Below are 16,837 nucleotides of genomic sequence, written 5' to 3' on the forward strand. Positions count from 1 at the left end.
TCACAGAGCTGCACTAGTGCCCCGGAAGCTAAAGGTGGCCATGCTCCATGGGACCACGTGGCCAGAGGCACGCGGTGAAACGTTGCACAGGTCGCATTTGCAAAAGACCATAGTTTAGGGTTGGCAATTTTATGTACATGTGGTTCCCGCTCAAGCTCCTTGGGAGTTTTGGGCGGCTCTCTACCACTGCTGCTCTTCCTTCTCTCCCAGGTCCACTTCCTAGATGGGCAGTGAACACTCCGTACCTGACAGCAGGGCGCTGTCAGAGTGCAGGAGACTGGCAGGTGTTCTGCAGCTTTAAGGTCCCGACCCGCCGCGCCTTCCGGGAGCCGGAGCGCCAGGCTCCGCCCTTCGACCCGCGCTCTCCACTGCGCATGTCAGGATTGCGTTCCCCTCCCCCAGTCAGCAACGGGCCGAGAGGCGGCGGCGGCGGCGTCGTCGAAGGGGGCGGAGAGGAAGGAGCGCGGCGGGACGGGGCCTGGACTGTGCGTACTTCAGCCTGTGGGATCTTTCTGGGTCGGCGGTAGTAGCAGCTGCCGCTGCAGTCACAACAGCAGGTTTGTGGAGGTGGGTCTGGACGCGGGGCCGCTACCCCTTGAGGGCACTGGAGGCAACTGCGGGGCCTAGCGAGGGTTGGGGAACCGCGGCCTCGCTTAACAAAGAGTCGGCGGAGCCTCTGGGCACTGGAGGCCCAGGGGGCCGGAGAGCGGGAGAGTGTAGGGCTCAGGTTTCGAGGCGTCCTTCCAAGACCCGTCGCCCTCCTACAGCCCCCGCTTCTCTCGCAACTTATCCAGACCTTGTTGGCGGCTTTCGGGAGGCGGTGCGCGCCGCCCTGCAAGGGAAGGGTTTGCAGGGTACTGGTCTCCGGGGCAGGGATGGCCACGGGGAGGGTTCTGACCCAGGTCGGCAGCAGTTGGCAGATGCCTCCAAGTGGGGGGACCCGGTAGACAAAACCTGCCAAATTAGTAGACAGTAAAAGGTATAGTCGGCGATCTTTGTGCAGCCCTGAGGGGATCAGTAATTAGCATCAACATCGCCACACAAACTTTTTTGCGGCCTTCTTAGGAGCCTCTCTGATGTCAGTAAATAATTTATATGGAGTTGCAAGCATATTCTGTATGTCTGATAAAATTCCGAGGTAAATCCGTCTGGCCCGGGGGTTTTGTTCTTGGGTAGTTTTTTGATTACCGTTTGAATTTCTTTGTGGTCTCTTAATATTTTAGCTTTATCAAAGTAATTAGCTCTTAGTTTCCTTAAACTAACAGAGAGGGAGAATATGCCTCTAAAATAAGGGTGACCAAGCATTTACTTACACTTGGCTTTAGAAGAATGTGATGAGATTCTTGGGTTTTGTATGAATTTTTATTCAAAAACTCACTGGTTTATAGTTGTATGAAATGTTCTTAAGGTGGATTATTAGAGTAGATGCTAATCAACTGTCACTAGAACTCTTTCTCCTACTCCAGAAACACAAGTGGTGGAGTAACAAGGTTTTATAATCAGTTGTTTTTAGTCCATTGTTTTTTAAAGTCAGTTAGATCAGATTTATTTTCCACCGTTGCTCAAAACATAAATTCTAGCCAAATTATCTTCCTTTATGTCCCATGCTTACTCTAACTTCCTAGCCTTTGCTCTTTCTAGCTTTCCTCCCTAAAATGTCTTCCTTCACATTTCTCTACTCAGTTGCCTTTCTGTGCCTACCCTGGGTTCTAGTTATTAAGCCTGTTTCCCCTTGTCAGTTCATAGTGATTGTCATGTGGCTCTTAAGTATGAAATCCCTGAGTTGAAAAGGATTTGAGTAGTCTAGGGTAGCACTTGATATTCTCCATTTACCAGTGGAGAGATTGCTTTCTGGAGAAATATTAATGATAAACATGACAGTTAATAATACTGTGCACCTACTATGCACCAAGCTTTGTTCTAAGTGAATTTTGGTGTATGAATTCAGTTCTTCACACTAACCCTGTGAAATAGGCAACATTCTCAGTATCTTACATATGAGGAAACTGAGGCCTAGAGAAGCTAAATAACTTCCTTGAGGTTCATGTCAAGTTAGTCGCAAAGCTTGAGCTTAAACATAGCCTGGCTCTGAGGTCTGTGCTGCTTTACTATGCCATTAGGATTTTCTACTCAATCACAGCATTTTGGTGCCTAGAATACCAAGTAGGACATTACACTACCTTCAGTTTTTTTCCTTGGCTAAGTTGTAAATCTCCTTGGGTCTCCTGTATATTGAATAAACATGAATAATGAGTATATGCTTTGGAAAATGAGAAATAAATCAATAAGCCTGCTTCTTCACCTATGAAACCTGTAACATGGAGTTAGATAAAGCAACACAAGTAGTTATGGTTAGTTGTTGAGTATTTTAAGATGAGAAAGGAATTTTGGGGAAGGAGATAACCACTTTTCTGGTGGAATCCTATTCATGTCATAGTTCTGGGAGTTGCTATTTGAGATGTGCTTTGAGGGATAGCACCTTGGTTAGGCAGATACAGTGAGAGATTTGGTGGAGAGGGAATTGAAGTTAAGGGAAGAGCATTACCAAAGTGCTTGGTTTTCTTGGAAAACTGCTGCTGCCCAGGACATATGAGTGGTAAAGTAGTTCGTTGCCATAATAGACTCATTTCCAGCCTTATTAACTCTGGAGAGCTATTATTGAATTGAAGAGAATGACAGAGTGAGAAAATGCACATTAGGAAGTTTGGGGCCAGGCTCTGAAAAAACCTGGAAGAGGGTTTTCACTGAGCGTCTGAATGCTCCCCTTCCTTGGGTGTGACTTCTCTGATTCCACAGGATTAACAAACACTACTCTTAGCCAAAGGAGGTGGAAATTCATTTTCTCTTTTTACTGTTTATCTCTGATGCACTGTTACTTCACCATTTTATACTTTATACCACATAAAGTCACTTCTCATAGATTATGGAATATTTGCTGGTTGTAGATGCAGCCTCTAGATGTACATGACTTTTCCAGTAAACCATTCTTAGGACAGTAGAGGTGCAGGGAGTCACTTGTCAGATGTCAAGTACTAGTCACCTCAGAGAGGCCTTGCCTCTTGCCTTGTTTTTTTTTGTTCTTGCTTTGGGGGAGGGTTTTGGTAGCACTTCTGCTATCTGAAATTACATGGTTTGTTTTTTCTTTCTCCTGGACCAGTCTGAGTTCCTTGAAGGCTGGAGTTGTGTCCGATTCCATTACTGTATCCTCAGCACCTAAGAGCACCGCCTGGCAGAATAAGCACTTGGTATATTTTAAATCATTGATCACTGTAGTAGTGGTGTGGAGCCTGTATAACAGACTTGTTCAGAAATTATTGCAATAGTAGAGGTGGAGGTAGAGGTGGAAAGAAGAGGTGTCTGTCCCTCAGTACTGGGCACAAAATAAAGTGGTCATTGATCAGTATTAAACTGTTATTACCAAGACCCAACTTAGGTCTTTCTCTTTAAACCAAATGCTTATTAAGTTTTGTTAATGGTTCTATTATATAGTTCATTTCTGTTCAAATTAGATGTTTTGTTTTACAAAGCAATCTCCTAAAGAAAAAAAATATAGTTGAATTTTCACAAGTATTGTTTGCATTTCAGAATAAAAACAGGTCTACATAGCATCATTCTTTCCTCAAGCTGGATAAAATAAAATACATGGGCAACTGGAATTCTAACTCTTTAATTTTCATAGTTTTTATAATTGTGGTAAAGTACACATAGGGAATATTAACCATTTTTTAAAGTGTACAGTACAGTGGAATTAAGTATATCCACATTGTTGTAGTACCATCACCACCATACGATCCACAGAACTCTCTTCATCTTGTGAAACTGAAACTGTGCCCATTAAACAGTAACCCCTCATTCTTCCCTCCCGCTCGGCCCTGGCAACAACCATTCTACTTTTTCTGTCTGGGTTTGGGTACTATAGTACCTCTTTAAGTGGAATCATACAGCATTTGCCCTTGGGTGATTGGCTCATTTCCTTAACATGGCATGATTGATACTCAAGGAGGTTCATCCATGTTGTCACAGCATGTGTCAGAATTTCCTTCCTTTTTAAGGCTGAATAATATTGCTATATATGTATATATCCACATTAGTTTACTTACCTACCGCTGGACACTTGGATTGCTCCCACCATTTGGCTATTGTGAATAACACTGTTGTGAACATGGGTGTACAGATACCTGTTCCTGCTTTCACTACTTTTGGGTATACCCAGAAGTGGAATTGCTGGATCATATGGTAATTCTATGATTAAGTTTTTGAGGAACTTCCATACTGTTCTGCACAGTAGCTGAACCATTTTACATTCCCATCAGCAATGTACGAGACTTTCAGTTTCTCCACATCTTGCCAACGCTTGTTTTTTTCCTCTTGTTTTTTGTAGTAGCCATCCTAATGGGTGTGAGGCAGTGTGGTTATGATTTGCATTTCCGTAGTGATTAGTAACATTGAGCATCTTTGTATATGCTTATTGGCCATTGCTGTACCTTCTTGGGAGAAATGTCTGTTGAAATCCTTTGTCCATTTTTAATTGGATTTTTTTTTTTGTTATTCTTTGTTGTTTTTAATGAAGTCTGTGAACTTTACCTGGGTGTTGGAAGCCATGTGGTGATTTCTGTGCACAGAAGCTAGGTGTTTTCATCTTTTCTGTTACCAGTTTGAGAAGTGTTTATGGAGACAGGTGAGGTTTCAGAGTTATTTGATATGTTTGCCTGCTTGGTAGGAAGGATGTACTAGGCATATTATTATTACCTGAGAGAAGGCTTAAGCATGGGTGCCCTGCTGTGTGGTTAAGACCAAATAAGGGGAGCTTTGAGGAGACCCACAAATAGCAGTTTCTCCATATCTTGCCAACACTTGTTTTTTTCTCTTGTTTTTTTATAGTAGCCATTTTAACTACAGTTAATTTTTAGTATCCTCAGTGTGTTTTGATTTCCGTATTAACTATTTAATACATACCTCCTCCAAACAATGCTTGCTTAGAGAACACAAGTTAATTTAATAGCCTAATCAGAGGAGGATTTGTTTTTCTTTTAACATCAGAAAACCCAATACAATGAGATTAGGTTGTCTTTTGCTTCTTGTTATCAGCTGTAATCCCTCAGACCTCTGTGACTGTCAGGGATGTGGTCTAATAGTAGGAAATACTGTTGTCAAGAAAGTAAGGAATTAATGTTGAATTGAGGGTGATTTAATCAGGAAGGCAGGATGGCTATCTAAATAGCAAGGTTTGTAATAATGAGAGATGGTGGTTTTCGCAGACACTGAGATGAATTTTGTAGAGCCTGAATGCAGAATATTTATTCATTCAACAAAAATTTTTTTGAGCACAAACAGCTAGGCACTATGGATTTGTGCTGGACAAAACAGGGACAGTCCCTGCCCTCATGGAGCTAACATTCTAGTTTAGTGGGATACATAGAAAGCACAGCTGTTTCGCCTTGCTAGGGAATAAACGAGGGGAGATGGGCAGTGTGTTCCAGATCAACTATTGAAAGGCGAGAAGACATTAAAGTGTTCTCAGTCTTTTGGTTGACCAAATCTCCAAAGAGTAAAGAGAAAAAGTATTGGATATTTTGCGTCTTGTTGAATCTGAAAGCCATTTAGCTTGAATCTGAAAGCATTAAGCAGCTCTCACCTCCTCAAGGTCACACTGCCTCTTGTCTGTGGCAGAAGTCAAATTTTTGAGACCAAGTGTTTGATTTGCTGCTTTTATAGTCTGACCTCGGACTATGTGTACACCCATCCTTTTCCCCTATCCTCCTGTCTAGGAGGAAGAGTTACTTATTCCTCTTATTAAGGTTTTGTTAATTGTCTCTTCTAGTCTTCTCAGAACCTTGTTCTTTGATTTTTCCTGTCATCCTACATCTTCAGTTTCTATCTCTGTTTGCTTTTCCTGTTTAGCGTATAAACATGCTTATATATCTTCCTCAACAAAAAGAAGTCCTCTAGTTAATACCTCACTCTCTCCTTACTCTCACTGGTAAACAGTTTGGAAAGTAATCTGTACTCCTTTTGACCTGTCTCCATCCTCTACCGCTTATTTACTAGTGGTTCCTCAACCCAGCCCCTGCTGCTCCATTGAAATGGCTTTCACTGGTGACTCCTGGTTGCATATCCAGTGGAAGCTTTTTAGTTCTTACCTTACCAGCCTTCTCTTTAGTTTTTAACACCGGATGTTTCTTTTCTGCCTGTGAAACTTCTCTCGTCATTTGGGTCCCTGTTCTTTACTATCCTCCTTCCCTTCCTCTCTCTTCCCTCTCTCTGTTCCTTCTCAAGTTTCCGTATGAGCTCCTCTTTCCTCCCATTCCTAGATATTGACATGCCCTAAGAATTGACATGTCTGGCCCCCTTTCTCACTCTGCCCTCTCTCTGGTAGCTTATGTACATCAGTAACCTCAGATGCAAATGTCTATTATCGAATCTATAGCTCCATCACAGATGCCTCTGAGTTATAGACCCCACTTGGCATCTCTCCCATAGGTACTAAACTCTCACCTTATGCATGCTTTTCCAAGCCTTGGTTTTCTAGGTTTCCATCTCTGCTAATGGCATCACCATTCACCCAATCTGTACAAGTCAGAAACCTCCAGCATTATTCCTTAGCTTGACATCTAGTTCGTTATGCATCCCTGTTGATTCTTTCTCATAGAGATCTAAGTAAATAGCTTTAATCCACCCCCTTTTCTCTTTATACATAGGCACTTCTTTGGATCAGTACCTTGTTATTTTACATGTGTATTTTTATAGTTACTTTGTAGCCATTTTGCCTGCCTCCATCTTTTCCTACTGTGTCTCACCTATTCTTTCTAAAACACTGATCTGAAACATGTCCCCTTGCTTAAAATTATTATTCCTTTTATCTGGCAGAATATAGTTTTGTGTGGTATATTCCTAGCATAGCATACTAAGCTGTTCATTTGGGCCCTGCCCATCTCTGAAATGTGTAACTTTCCAAATGTCCTACTGAACTCTAGCTGCACTGAACTATTTCCAATTCTCTGAGGTACTACTTACAGTCTAAAATGCCCTCCTCTGATGCTTTTTCCCTGGTCTAATGTCTCTTCAGATTTCGAATCTTAATGCAAGCATCATTTCCAGAAAACCTGTGCCTTTTCCCCACTCATCCTGGGAGGGTACCCCTCTCCAGAGCCACAGTGTACTTTGTGCAGTACCTCTACTAGAACACATCATGTTGTTGTTTTAGCTGGCTAAAACTACAGTGTGAACTCCTTGAGAATGGGACTGTATCTTTTATCTGTAAATGCCCAGCAACTAATATACTGTCTGACCTTCCTCAGCAAGCTTTCAGTAAACCATTGAAAATTTTCCTGTAAGAGATGATTCATCTTAAGATCTACCCAAACCTAACGTTTTTTTTCCATCCTTCTTTTGCCTAACTTTTTATTTCTCTGGCTTATTTATTAGCCACTCATTATCAGTTATATACACTAGGTAAAATAAGGCTGAAATTCAGAGTCCATCATGTTTGTTGTTTAGGAACAGCTCTTGTAAAGCGAGGTTCAAAGATGGGTTAAACAATATCAGATACTAAAATTTTCTTGTAAACATTCTTACTAAATCTCATCTCACTAGAATTATATTGAATCCTCTTACGAGAAAGTAGAGATGGTCTTAATTAACTTCAGATAAACTAATAATACTAAGTACTTACATTAGCCGTGCATAACTTTTGTGGAAGGTCCAAAATGAATAAAGATAGTCCCTACCTGGCACTAAGAGTAGAGATTAACATGGCATAAATCAAATCTAACACGTAGCCAACTGAACCAAGTGCTAATACAGTAGCAGTTCATACAAAACCTGTAAGGCATATATACAGGTGTATATGTAAGGGAGGGGCATTGAAACAGAAAAGTAGAGCATGTTGTTCCTGGTCCCTTCAGTGGTGTCATTATAAAAAGCAGTTTTTGAAACTCTTTTCCACATTCACTTCAGGGTCTATTATAAACATTAAAATTTTCTTATTAATGATAAACTTTAATACAAAGAAGAAAGTAAAAATCAAATAACTGCTCTTAACATTTGGATAAACAGCCTTCTAGCTGTTTTTTGTATATGTAACACATGCTTTTACGTTGAATCATTTCACCCACCTTGTTTTATGCCCTTATTTTACCCATTGTGTCATGGACACTTTTCCATAAATGTGAGTAGTAATAAAAATTTTAAAACTTAGAATGTGTATTCTCTTTGGTTAAGCAATTGCATTTTAAAAAATTGATCCTAAGGAAATAATTAGGGTATGCACAAAACAAAGGTATATGATATGTTTCATAACATTATAAAATAGTAGTGGAAACATGTATTTATTGACATTTAAAGATGTTCACAGTATATTAGGTCAAGAAATCAGTAACGATAGGTACAGTGTGGCTTCAGTTTTGTTTTTAAATTTTGTGTGTGTGTGTGAATACAAATATATGTAGAAAAATAAGTAGCAAAAGATATAAAATTATCTGGGAGAGGAAATTTCAGGTAGTTGTAAATTTTCCTTTTTTCTTTCCTAGTTTTTTTCATTTCTATAAAATCTAGGTAACTTGTGTCATTCAAAAAGAATTTTTAGAGCCAAGACCAATAAGATAGGAGGCATTGTTTCTAAACTGATTTCATTAATGCTCAGGAAATTTCTTTGTAATCCAGAACCATAAGCTAAGTGAATACTTCAGGCAAAATAGCAGTGAGTCATGGTTTCTGCCTGGGTAGTGTTCTAGTGGGCTGTTGCTCAATAAATGCACGGTTCTTAAGTACCCTTGTGAGACAATTACACAGATACTTTCTAGATTAATCTTTTAAGTTTTGAATCTATGATTCTTCTAGATACCCTTACCAGAGGACAGTCTGATTTTGGGACAGTCTTGCTGGTAGTACCTCACTCTCTGTTATAGCAAGCATTACATTATATTGTAATTGTAGGTTGTTTTTATCTTTCATTTTTGTTATTTGTCTTTTTATCTATTTTCCTGGTAGCCTGTGAACTCCTTGAGGATAAAGATAAGGAGATTAAATCTTTTCATCTTGATATCTTCAGTTGCCTGGCACAAGCATATCAGGTCCTTCAATATACTTGCTGTCTTCCAAGTATTCTTGACAGCTTAGAAAATGTTAAGTTAGCAAGCAATCAAATCCTTTTGAAGGGGATGATATTAAATAGTGCATTCTTGTCTTCATTGAGATCCCAATTTTAAAAAAATGTCCTGTATTTTAGAAAATATGACTGTTTTGTTGAGGTTAGCATATTGTATATATATCTGAAGTACAGAGTTATTAAAGTTTTAATTGAGAGGCAAAAATTTTAAATAAAATTATAGGTAGAGGTTTAAAGAGACATGAAAATCAGTGGATTGTACTGAGGTTCAGTTAATATTAGTGTATCTTGCTCCTAACAGATCATTGACAGCATGAACTGGAATAAAGGTGGCCCTGGCACTAAGAGGGGATTTGGCTTTGGAGGCTTTGCCATTAGTGCTGGAAAGAAGGAGGAACCTAAACTCCCCCAACAGTCCCACAGTGCTTTTGGGGCAACCAGCTCTTCTGGTTTTGGAAAGTCGGCTCCACCACAGCTCCCTTCTTTCTACAAAATTGGATCTAAACGGGCCAACTTTGATGAAGAAAATGCGTAAGTGGTAATTTAGCTAAGGTTGGGCTTTGAGATGCTCATTCCATCAACAGAAATGGAGGCAAAGAAACCATTTGTTTACCAAATAATAGTGACTTTTTAAATTGGTTATCATACTGGGTTAGTTGCATAACAATGAACTACACACACAAATTCATATGAATTTATATAGTGGATTCCATTCATTTAACTGAAGAAAATGTATCCCTGAACTTGTAAACTTGTTCTCCAGGAAAATGACACTTGACTTTGCAAAACTTTAAACATCTACTTCTGTATTTAATTCCTGAACAACAGACGTTTTAATAACTGCTGCTGTATACTTTAAAAATTCCAATCTTAAGGGTTTTTTTAATTTAAAAAAATGAGTTGCACTGTTCCTAAAAAGTTAAATTGTCAGGTTTACTCATTGGAAAGGAATGTAATACTTGTGTACTTACTTATACCTTTATTTGTTCCAAAAAAGATTTGAGGCCATTGAAACCTAAATATGGCTGAAGAGTTTTAAATAATTCACGTGGTTTTGATGGTCTATACAGAAATCTTTTATTGACATCATATAAGTTGTTTTGAAAACAGGACGTTGTTAAAAACTGGTCGAGACACAGTTTGCCTCAACACCCAAGTTCTTTAAACTATTATGTTATAACTTCTTAATAGTGGCAGAATGATCTACTCAGATTTTTGCCCAGTTTTCTGGCAACATTTACCAGTTATCTTTTTCGACTTGATTGTCGAATAAGGTGGTTACTATAAGAAGCCAGGGTTTGAAGGTTTGAGCTCTAATTCCTATAGATTGTAATTTCTCTTTGTTGAATCTGAAGAAATCTTTTACTGCTGTTATTTCCAATCCAGTTGTGACACTGCTTAAGCTTTTTTTTAAATTAAAAAAACCCTTAAGATTGAAGTTTTTAAAGTACACAGCAGCATTTATTAAAACATCTTTTGTTCAGAAACTAAATACAGAAGTAGATGTTTAAGGTTTAGCCAAGTCAAGGGTCATTTTTCCAGAGAGCAGTTTACTACTTAGGATACTTTTTTATTAGTTAAATGAATGAAACCTACTATATAAATGAGTATGTGTGTGTGTGTGTGTGTGTGTGTAGCACATAACAGTTGTTAGAGCTTTTGAAATAAGTCCTATGAAGACTTGAAATGCTTTAAAATTTTAAGCTGCAGTTCTTTATTTAAACTAATATTTGGTTGTCTTATGTAATTATGAAGCAAGGTCTAAACAATTGTTTTGTTTTGTTTTGTTTTGTTTTGTTTTGTTTTGTTTTAGTTTATTAAGAAGTATATAGATAATCCTTCTCTGGAATGTTTGTAAGTCTTTCTCCAGACATTGAAGTTGTCTCTTCTGAGTACTGAAGTAGTAGTATGGTGAATGGTTTTGAATTGAACATAAATTTTTAATTCCAGAAGTTTCCTGTTGGTCCTCAGAAAATAGCCTGACTTCTGAGGTCCCTAATCTTATGAACATATCTCTAAAAATATTTTAGAGGATTATAAAGAATAAACAATTTTTAAAATTTCATACAAAAATAAATTTTTTCTGTAGAATATAGTCTTTAATATTTGCATATCTATTCAATAATGATATTTAAAATTTTTACTCAAAACTCATGCCTTTTAACAGAACAGGAAATATGATTTGAACAGACACAATTGAAATGGAGAATCTGCTATGACTGTTTTTTGGAATACTAGAATTTTTCATGTATTAAATAATACTTAATAATTACATCCTTAGCCAAAACTTGTAGGTCTCTGATTTGGCCTGTATAGTGGTAAATCTCTTAATAGTAACATATAATAAAAATTTCCATAAAATGAAAGAGGCACCAACTCGAAAGTAAACATTCATTTTACCAATCATGCATTTTAATTTTCAGATATTTTGAAGATGAAGAAGAAGACTCCAGCAATGTTGATTTACCTTATATTCCTGCTGAAAACTCACCTACCCGCCAGCAGTTCCATTCCAGGCCGGCAGATTCTGACAGTGATGATGATCCCTTGGAAGCATTCATGGCAGAAGTAGAGGCAAGTAGCAGCTCTTGTTAAAATGTTAAGTAACTACAAATTGATCAAATGAATCTCATGGAGAATTTGTTTTCTGGCCCCTTTTTTGAAGAATTTTGTGCTTGTATCTACAGTTTCTTAAACTTCCTCTTGTTCCTCTAGCATTTTCAGAGATGACCAGTGCCTAGAAATTTAAACTGTAACTTTTGAATATATTAACCCAAGATTTGTGTGTATTTTGTTATAATTCTTCTTTAATTCTTGGTACATTCTTAAACGGAATGAACATAATCTCATTTGCTCTAGCATTTATTAAATATATACTTATGTAAGGCAGTTAAACTTAAGAAATTTGGCAAAATTATGAATTCTGTATTCTGTACTATTGGTGTTTATTTCTTGTTATCAACATTACCATCAACATCCAAGAGCTCTCTGTAGAAATTGAAACTTGTGACCATTTCCTTCTTAAAACTCTTCTCACCAGGCTTTTGCATTTTGTCCTTTTTCTCCCATCTCTGATTTTTCCTTCTGTTTAATTAATTTGCTTTTTATTATGAAAAATTTCAAACACAAAAATAGAATAATAGCCTGCATGTACCCTTCTCCCTACTTTATCAAGTTACAACTTTTGGCCAATATTATGTCATCTAACCCCTCCTACCCCTTTTAGATTATTTTAAAGTAAGTCTCAGATATGATCATTTCATCCATTAGCATTTTTATATCTCTATAAGGTAATTCTTAAAAAATACAACTGTACCCAGAAAATCATTACATATCCATCTGTGTCTGTCATTCTTGTGATTCTCTAATTTCTCATATAGGATGAGTCTCCTAAAAGTTCTCTGTATTGATTTGCTGTGTTCACTCTTTATACATTCCTAGTAACCTCATCCACTTCTGAAATTTAATTTACAATGTGAATGATTGATGCCTTCAGTCTCGTAGTCTTTCTTTGGTTTTAGCTGTGCTTTTCTAGAAGCATATTGGCCATTCTTACATGAGTATGTCCCCCTGGCATCTTAAACCCAGTTCCTCATCCTTTTCTCCTCAACCAGGTCCTTCTTTTGTCTTACTTCTCCTGCATCAGTATTCACATAGGTACCTTGGCTGTCACTATTTCCTTTCACTGTTTCCCCTTTCTTATTTTCCTTTTAGCAGACAGTCAAGCATGCTCCTGACTTATTTCATCTAATCTTCAGAATAATAACAGGGAATAGGAAGAAAAAATACATAAATATTATTTTTTAACTAATAAGAAAACTGAACCTTAGGATAAGTCAAATCCCTTGTCCAAAGTCACTCTGGTACTGTGTGACAGAGCTGGGAATCTGGTTTGTCTTGCTTAGTTGTCCTGAGAGCCTACTAGCTCATTCCAGTACAGCATGTCTCCTTTCCTTTCACTATTGGCTAAGCTCTGTCAGTCTTCATGTCATCTCTTGCATCTATTCCTTCTTTCTGTTTCCACTATAGTCATCTTGCTTTACACTCTCATTAACTTTTGCCTGGTCTCTATTCTCTCCTGCTCAAGTGCTGTACAGTTGCAGTATAACCAAACTAAAGTATGTTTGTTACCATGTTACTACTCTTACTCAAAAACTGTTACTTCATAGCTTATGAAATAATGTCCTTCCAGATTCTTCTACTACTTGTTAACCTGAAGTCTTTAGCCAGACTTCATCTCTCCTCTAAGGAAGGAGGGAAAGAGAATCCAATATAGATGTGCTTTTTAAAATTGGGAACCATCATTTTTAAGATTGGGAGATTTTGTCTAAAGTACATACTCTTGGAAGAAGGAAAATAGGGCAATACTAAGCCTGCATTCTTGCATGGCGAAAACAAGCTGTTGCTGAGCAAATGGCTGTCTGCTTTAGATAAGGTATGCTTTTTCTATTAACCATAAGGTCACTCAAATCCCTGTTGTCTTCTTGACATTGAGGCCACTGTTTAGAACCATTTATCATCACACTTGTGTTGTAGTTTTCTTAGAGTGGAGGAATATTTTTCTGAGTTTGAATCTCTTATCAAATACCAGAAAATACAAGACTCCAGGGCCATATGATTCAAGAAAAATTAGCATCCTTCTTGAGAAGAATGTTCCTCTTTGGTAAAGTACAAGCATAGCATGTCTGTGTTAAAAGAAAGCAACTTTTCTTACCCTGGCTCACTTCATTCTTTGCCAAATTGGTAACTATTAGGTATCTGAGTTTGCCACCCTTGATTTAGTAGTCATCAAATTACTTGCCAAAGAGTATACACCTAATAGGTAGCAGAGCCAGGATTCACCTGTGAAGCTACATGCTTCCTGCTGTATCATTCTGTATCTGAGTTCTTGTAGCACTGTGTATTTCTGCCATAACACTTACCAAAACTGTTCACAACATATGTGTGCTTTGTAACATGGTAGTGATTTAGTCAATACATACAACGATTCTCCCTAGCAGTAAAGTCAGTAAATGGTTTGTAATGTTTGAGATGTCCTATACCTATCTTTTTTTTTCATCTTGAGCTATGGATGTTTCCCAGAGGGCTGTGTTTCTCATTATTTCTTGAGATCCCATGATGAGTTCGAAGAATAATTTAGCTCTTGATTTTCTAGATTTAATTTCTGGTAGTGCAAGCTGGCATAGCCCTTTCTGAATGGGAGTATACAAGAATGGTCCAAATTCTCTTGCTTGGCATTTAAAATCATTGAAGCTGTTTGGAGGTTAAATCTTTTTGATATAGTATCATTCTTCTGGGTATTTTTTGGTATAGTACCCAAAGGGTTTTGCTGATTTTAGGACACAAAGATTGCAGAGGGTATTATTGCCAAAGTATCGCATTAGTCCTTGGTCTCAGGTATAAACTTTTCCTAGTGTTTGAACTCAAGATGAAGACTTATTTTTAGCCAATGTTTCAAAAAAAGATTTATGTACGCTTAAAAATAATAATGTGTTTATGACCAATTTCTTATGTTGCTTATGTCTTCACTTCGTTATAGTCTTAAGTCTTACATCTGGCTCAATCTCTTGAAAAGTGGATTGTGTATAATATTTCTTTTTAAAATAATTCCTCTTTATCAGGAACATTTGATTAGATAGAATACCTGACTATGCCAGGTTATAATATAGTGGCTTTTTGTTTTAATCAAGTCAGAAAAACTCAATGTTGCTTTATAACAAACGGTTGTGCAGAATGTGTAACTTTGGAAAAAATTACTCAATTCTTCTGACCTTGATTTTGACATATATAAAACAATTTAGATCAGTGATTATCAATGTCCTGTGAATAAGAACTCCTGTGGAAAATGGAAAAAACTGCGTGCATTTAACTGCACCCTCAGGGATTCTGAGGTGGATTTAGTAGGTTTAGAGCAAAAGTTTCAACCTGAGGACTGTTTACATTCGGGGCCCAGTAATTCTCTGTTGCAGGGCTGTCCTTTGCACTGTAAGGTGTTTAGTGGCATTTGTGGCCCTTCACCCATTAGGTCCTAGTAACAACACCCCCCAGCAGGTTGTGACAACCAAAAATGTCTCCAGAGATTGTCAGACGTCTCCTGGGGACAAAACCACCCTGGGTTGAGAACCACTTTTCCAGAGTCTTTTCCAGAAACCTGCACTGTTTACAGCCCTATTGGTAAATCTGACGTAAATAGCCTTAACTGACGCTTTGAAAAAGGATGATTGGCCTGAATTTAAGACCCTTTATAGCCTAAATAAATTTTTTCTAAGTGACCAATCAAGTACTTTTGCTAATGTTTCCATACATGGTACATAATTGCCTATCATGCAATCCATTAGAGCCAAGTTTTTAAAACATTTGGGTATTTCTGACAAATAATTGTCAAAATGCACAGCTAAAACTACAATGGCATTTGTTCAAATCTAAAAATTCTTCATAAAGGAATTTCCTTTTCAGTGTTGTTAGTGGCTGTAATTCCACATGGCCTTTTGTTTCATTAGGATCAGGCAGCTCGAGATATGAAGAGGCTTGAAGATAAGGACAAGGAAAGAAAAAATGTAAAGTAAGTGGTTTTCTTCTCTCTCACAAAGTTTACATGAAAATTGCTAAAGTATTACAAAAGCCTATTCCCCAAGAGTGTATAGAGAAAAATTAAAATACACAAATGTCTTCATTTGAAGTTACCCTTGTATCTTGAATACTGTTTTTGGAGACAATAGAGATAACACAAGTCTTTGCAGTAATTTTTTAAAAAGCATTCTTTTTGGTAGAATAGTATTTGGTGTTCAGCTCTAAATAGTTTTTTAGTAAACACAAGAAGTTATAGTGGGGGTTAAGAGCATAATTACTAAAGTTTGGGCTCATTGTTAATACATATGCCCATAATTAATACAAAATACATTAATGCTTATATGATTATGAGATATAATGTTGACTATATCATAAAAAAATTGTGTATTATTAATAAAACCCAACTTATTTAAGGAGGGACGTCATGCTTTATTAACTAGTCAGAACTTGAAATACGTTATTTTCTGGGAAGGAGAATTCTCCTCCTCCTTGCTGAATACGCTTCTCTTAAGCCTTTTGCTACCAGACAGAAGTAGGCATGGTTGGACTTTTCCCTCTGCTTGGCAATCAGTGCTTCAGGCCCTCTCCCAGGTTTCTGTGCCATGTGGAGATTTCAGTCCTGTCTTTGGTGCTTACTGTGTGTCACATCCTCTCCCAGCTGCCTTACACTGGTGCTGTTGCTTGCCTTCGGAATAGCAAGTGCCCTGGATTGGGCAGAAAGTCTGATTAGAAAGAGATGGCTGTGGGAACTAAGCAGCCATACTTTCTGTTGCTCCTGAGATGCAGCAAGTGGTGATGGTCCCCTTCTCCATGTGAACTGCTTAAGAATTATAGTCCAAAACTTACAAAAGAGATGGTGTAGTTTCTCTGTCCCCAAGGATTAAGGTTGAATGCAGTTACTCCAGAGCTAGAAACTCGGGGGAACATTAAATTGCAACATTTTAGTTTATATAGCAAGTGGAGGATTTTTTCAAAAAATAAAATGCTTTTTACAACTTCATTGTGTTTGTTGTATAGGGTTGACAAGGCTAGGATCTTTGGGTATCTATTTTCAAAAGTTTTTACTCCTTATGCCCTTCCTAGTAATTGGTGTTCCTAGGGGTACCATATCATTGCATTCAAGGGAAATGCAAGTTGCAGGTTATAGAGTGAAGCCACACG

General features: G+C 37.8%; 1 protein-coding gene across 4 annotated transcripts in view; it reads left to right on the forward strand.

Moving 5' to 3' along the window:
- The first annotated feature begins 384 nt into the window (after positions 1–384).
- DDX42 (DEAD-box helicase 42) overlaps positions 385–16,837 on the forward strand; it is a 33,177-nt gene continuing 16,724 nt past the window's right edge. The window contains exons 1-4 of one of the 4 annotated variants that reach the window (XM_017669337.3): positions 385–557; positions 9,408–9,637; positions 11,530–11,680; positions 15,607–15,668. In XM_017669337.3, the coding sequence (XP_017524826.1) occupies positions 9,420–9,637; positions 11,530–11,680; positions 15,607–15,668 (431 nt within the window). In that variant the 5' untranslated portion in view covers positions 385–557; positions 9,408–9,419. Of the gene's footprint in view, positions 568–9,407; positions 9,638–11,529; positions 11,681–15,606; positions 15,669–16,837 lie in introns of all 4 variants that reach the window. The other 3 variants (XM_017669410.3, XM_036997118.2, XM_036997119.2) reach the window with 3 other exon arrangements.

Source organism: Manis javanica, chromosome 4, assembly GCF_040802235.1.
Source record: "Manis javanica isolate MJ-LG chromosome 4, MJ_LKY, whole genome shotgun sequence".
Classification (NCBI taxonomy): domain Eukaryota; kingdom Metazoa; phylum Chordata; class Mammalia; order Pholidota; family Manidae; genus Manis; species Manis javanica.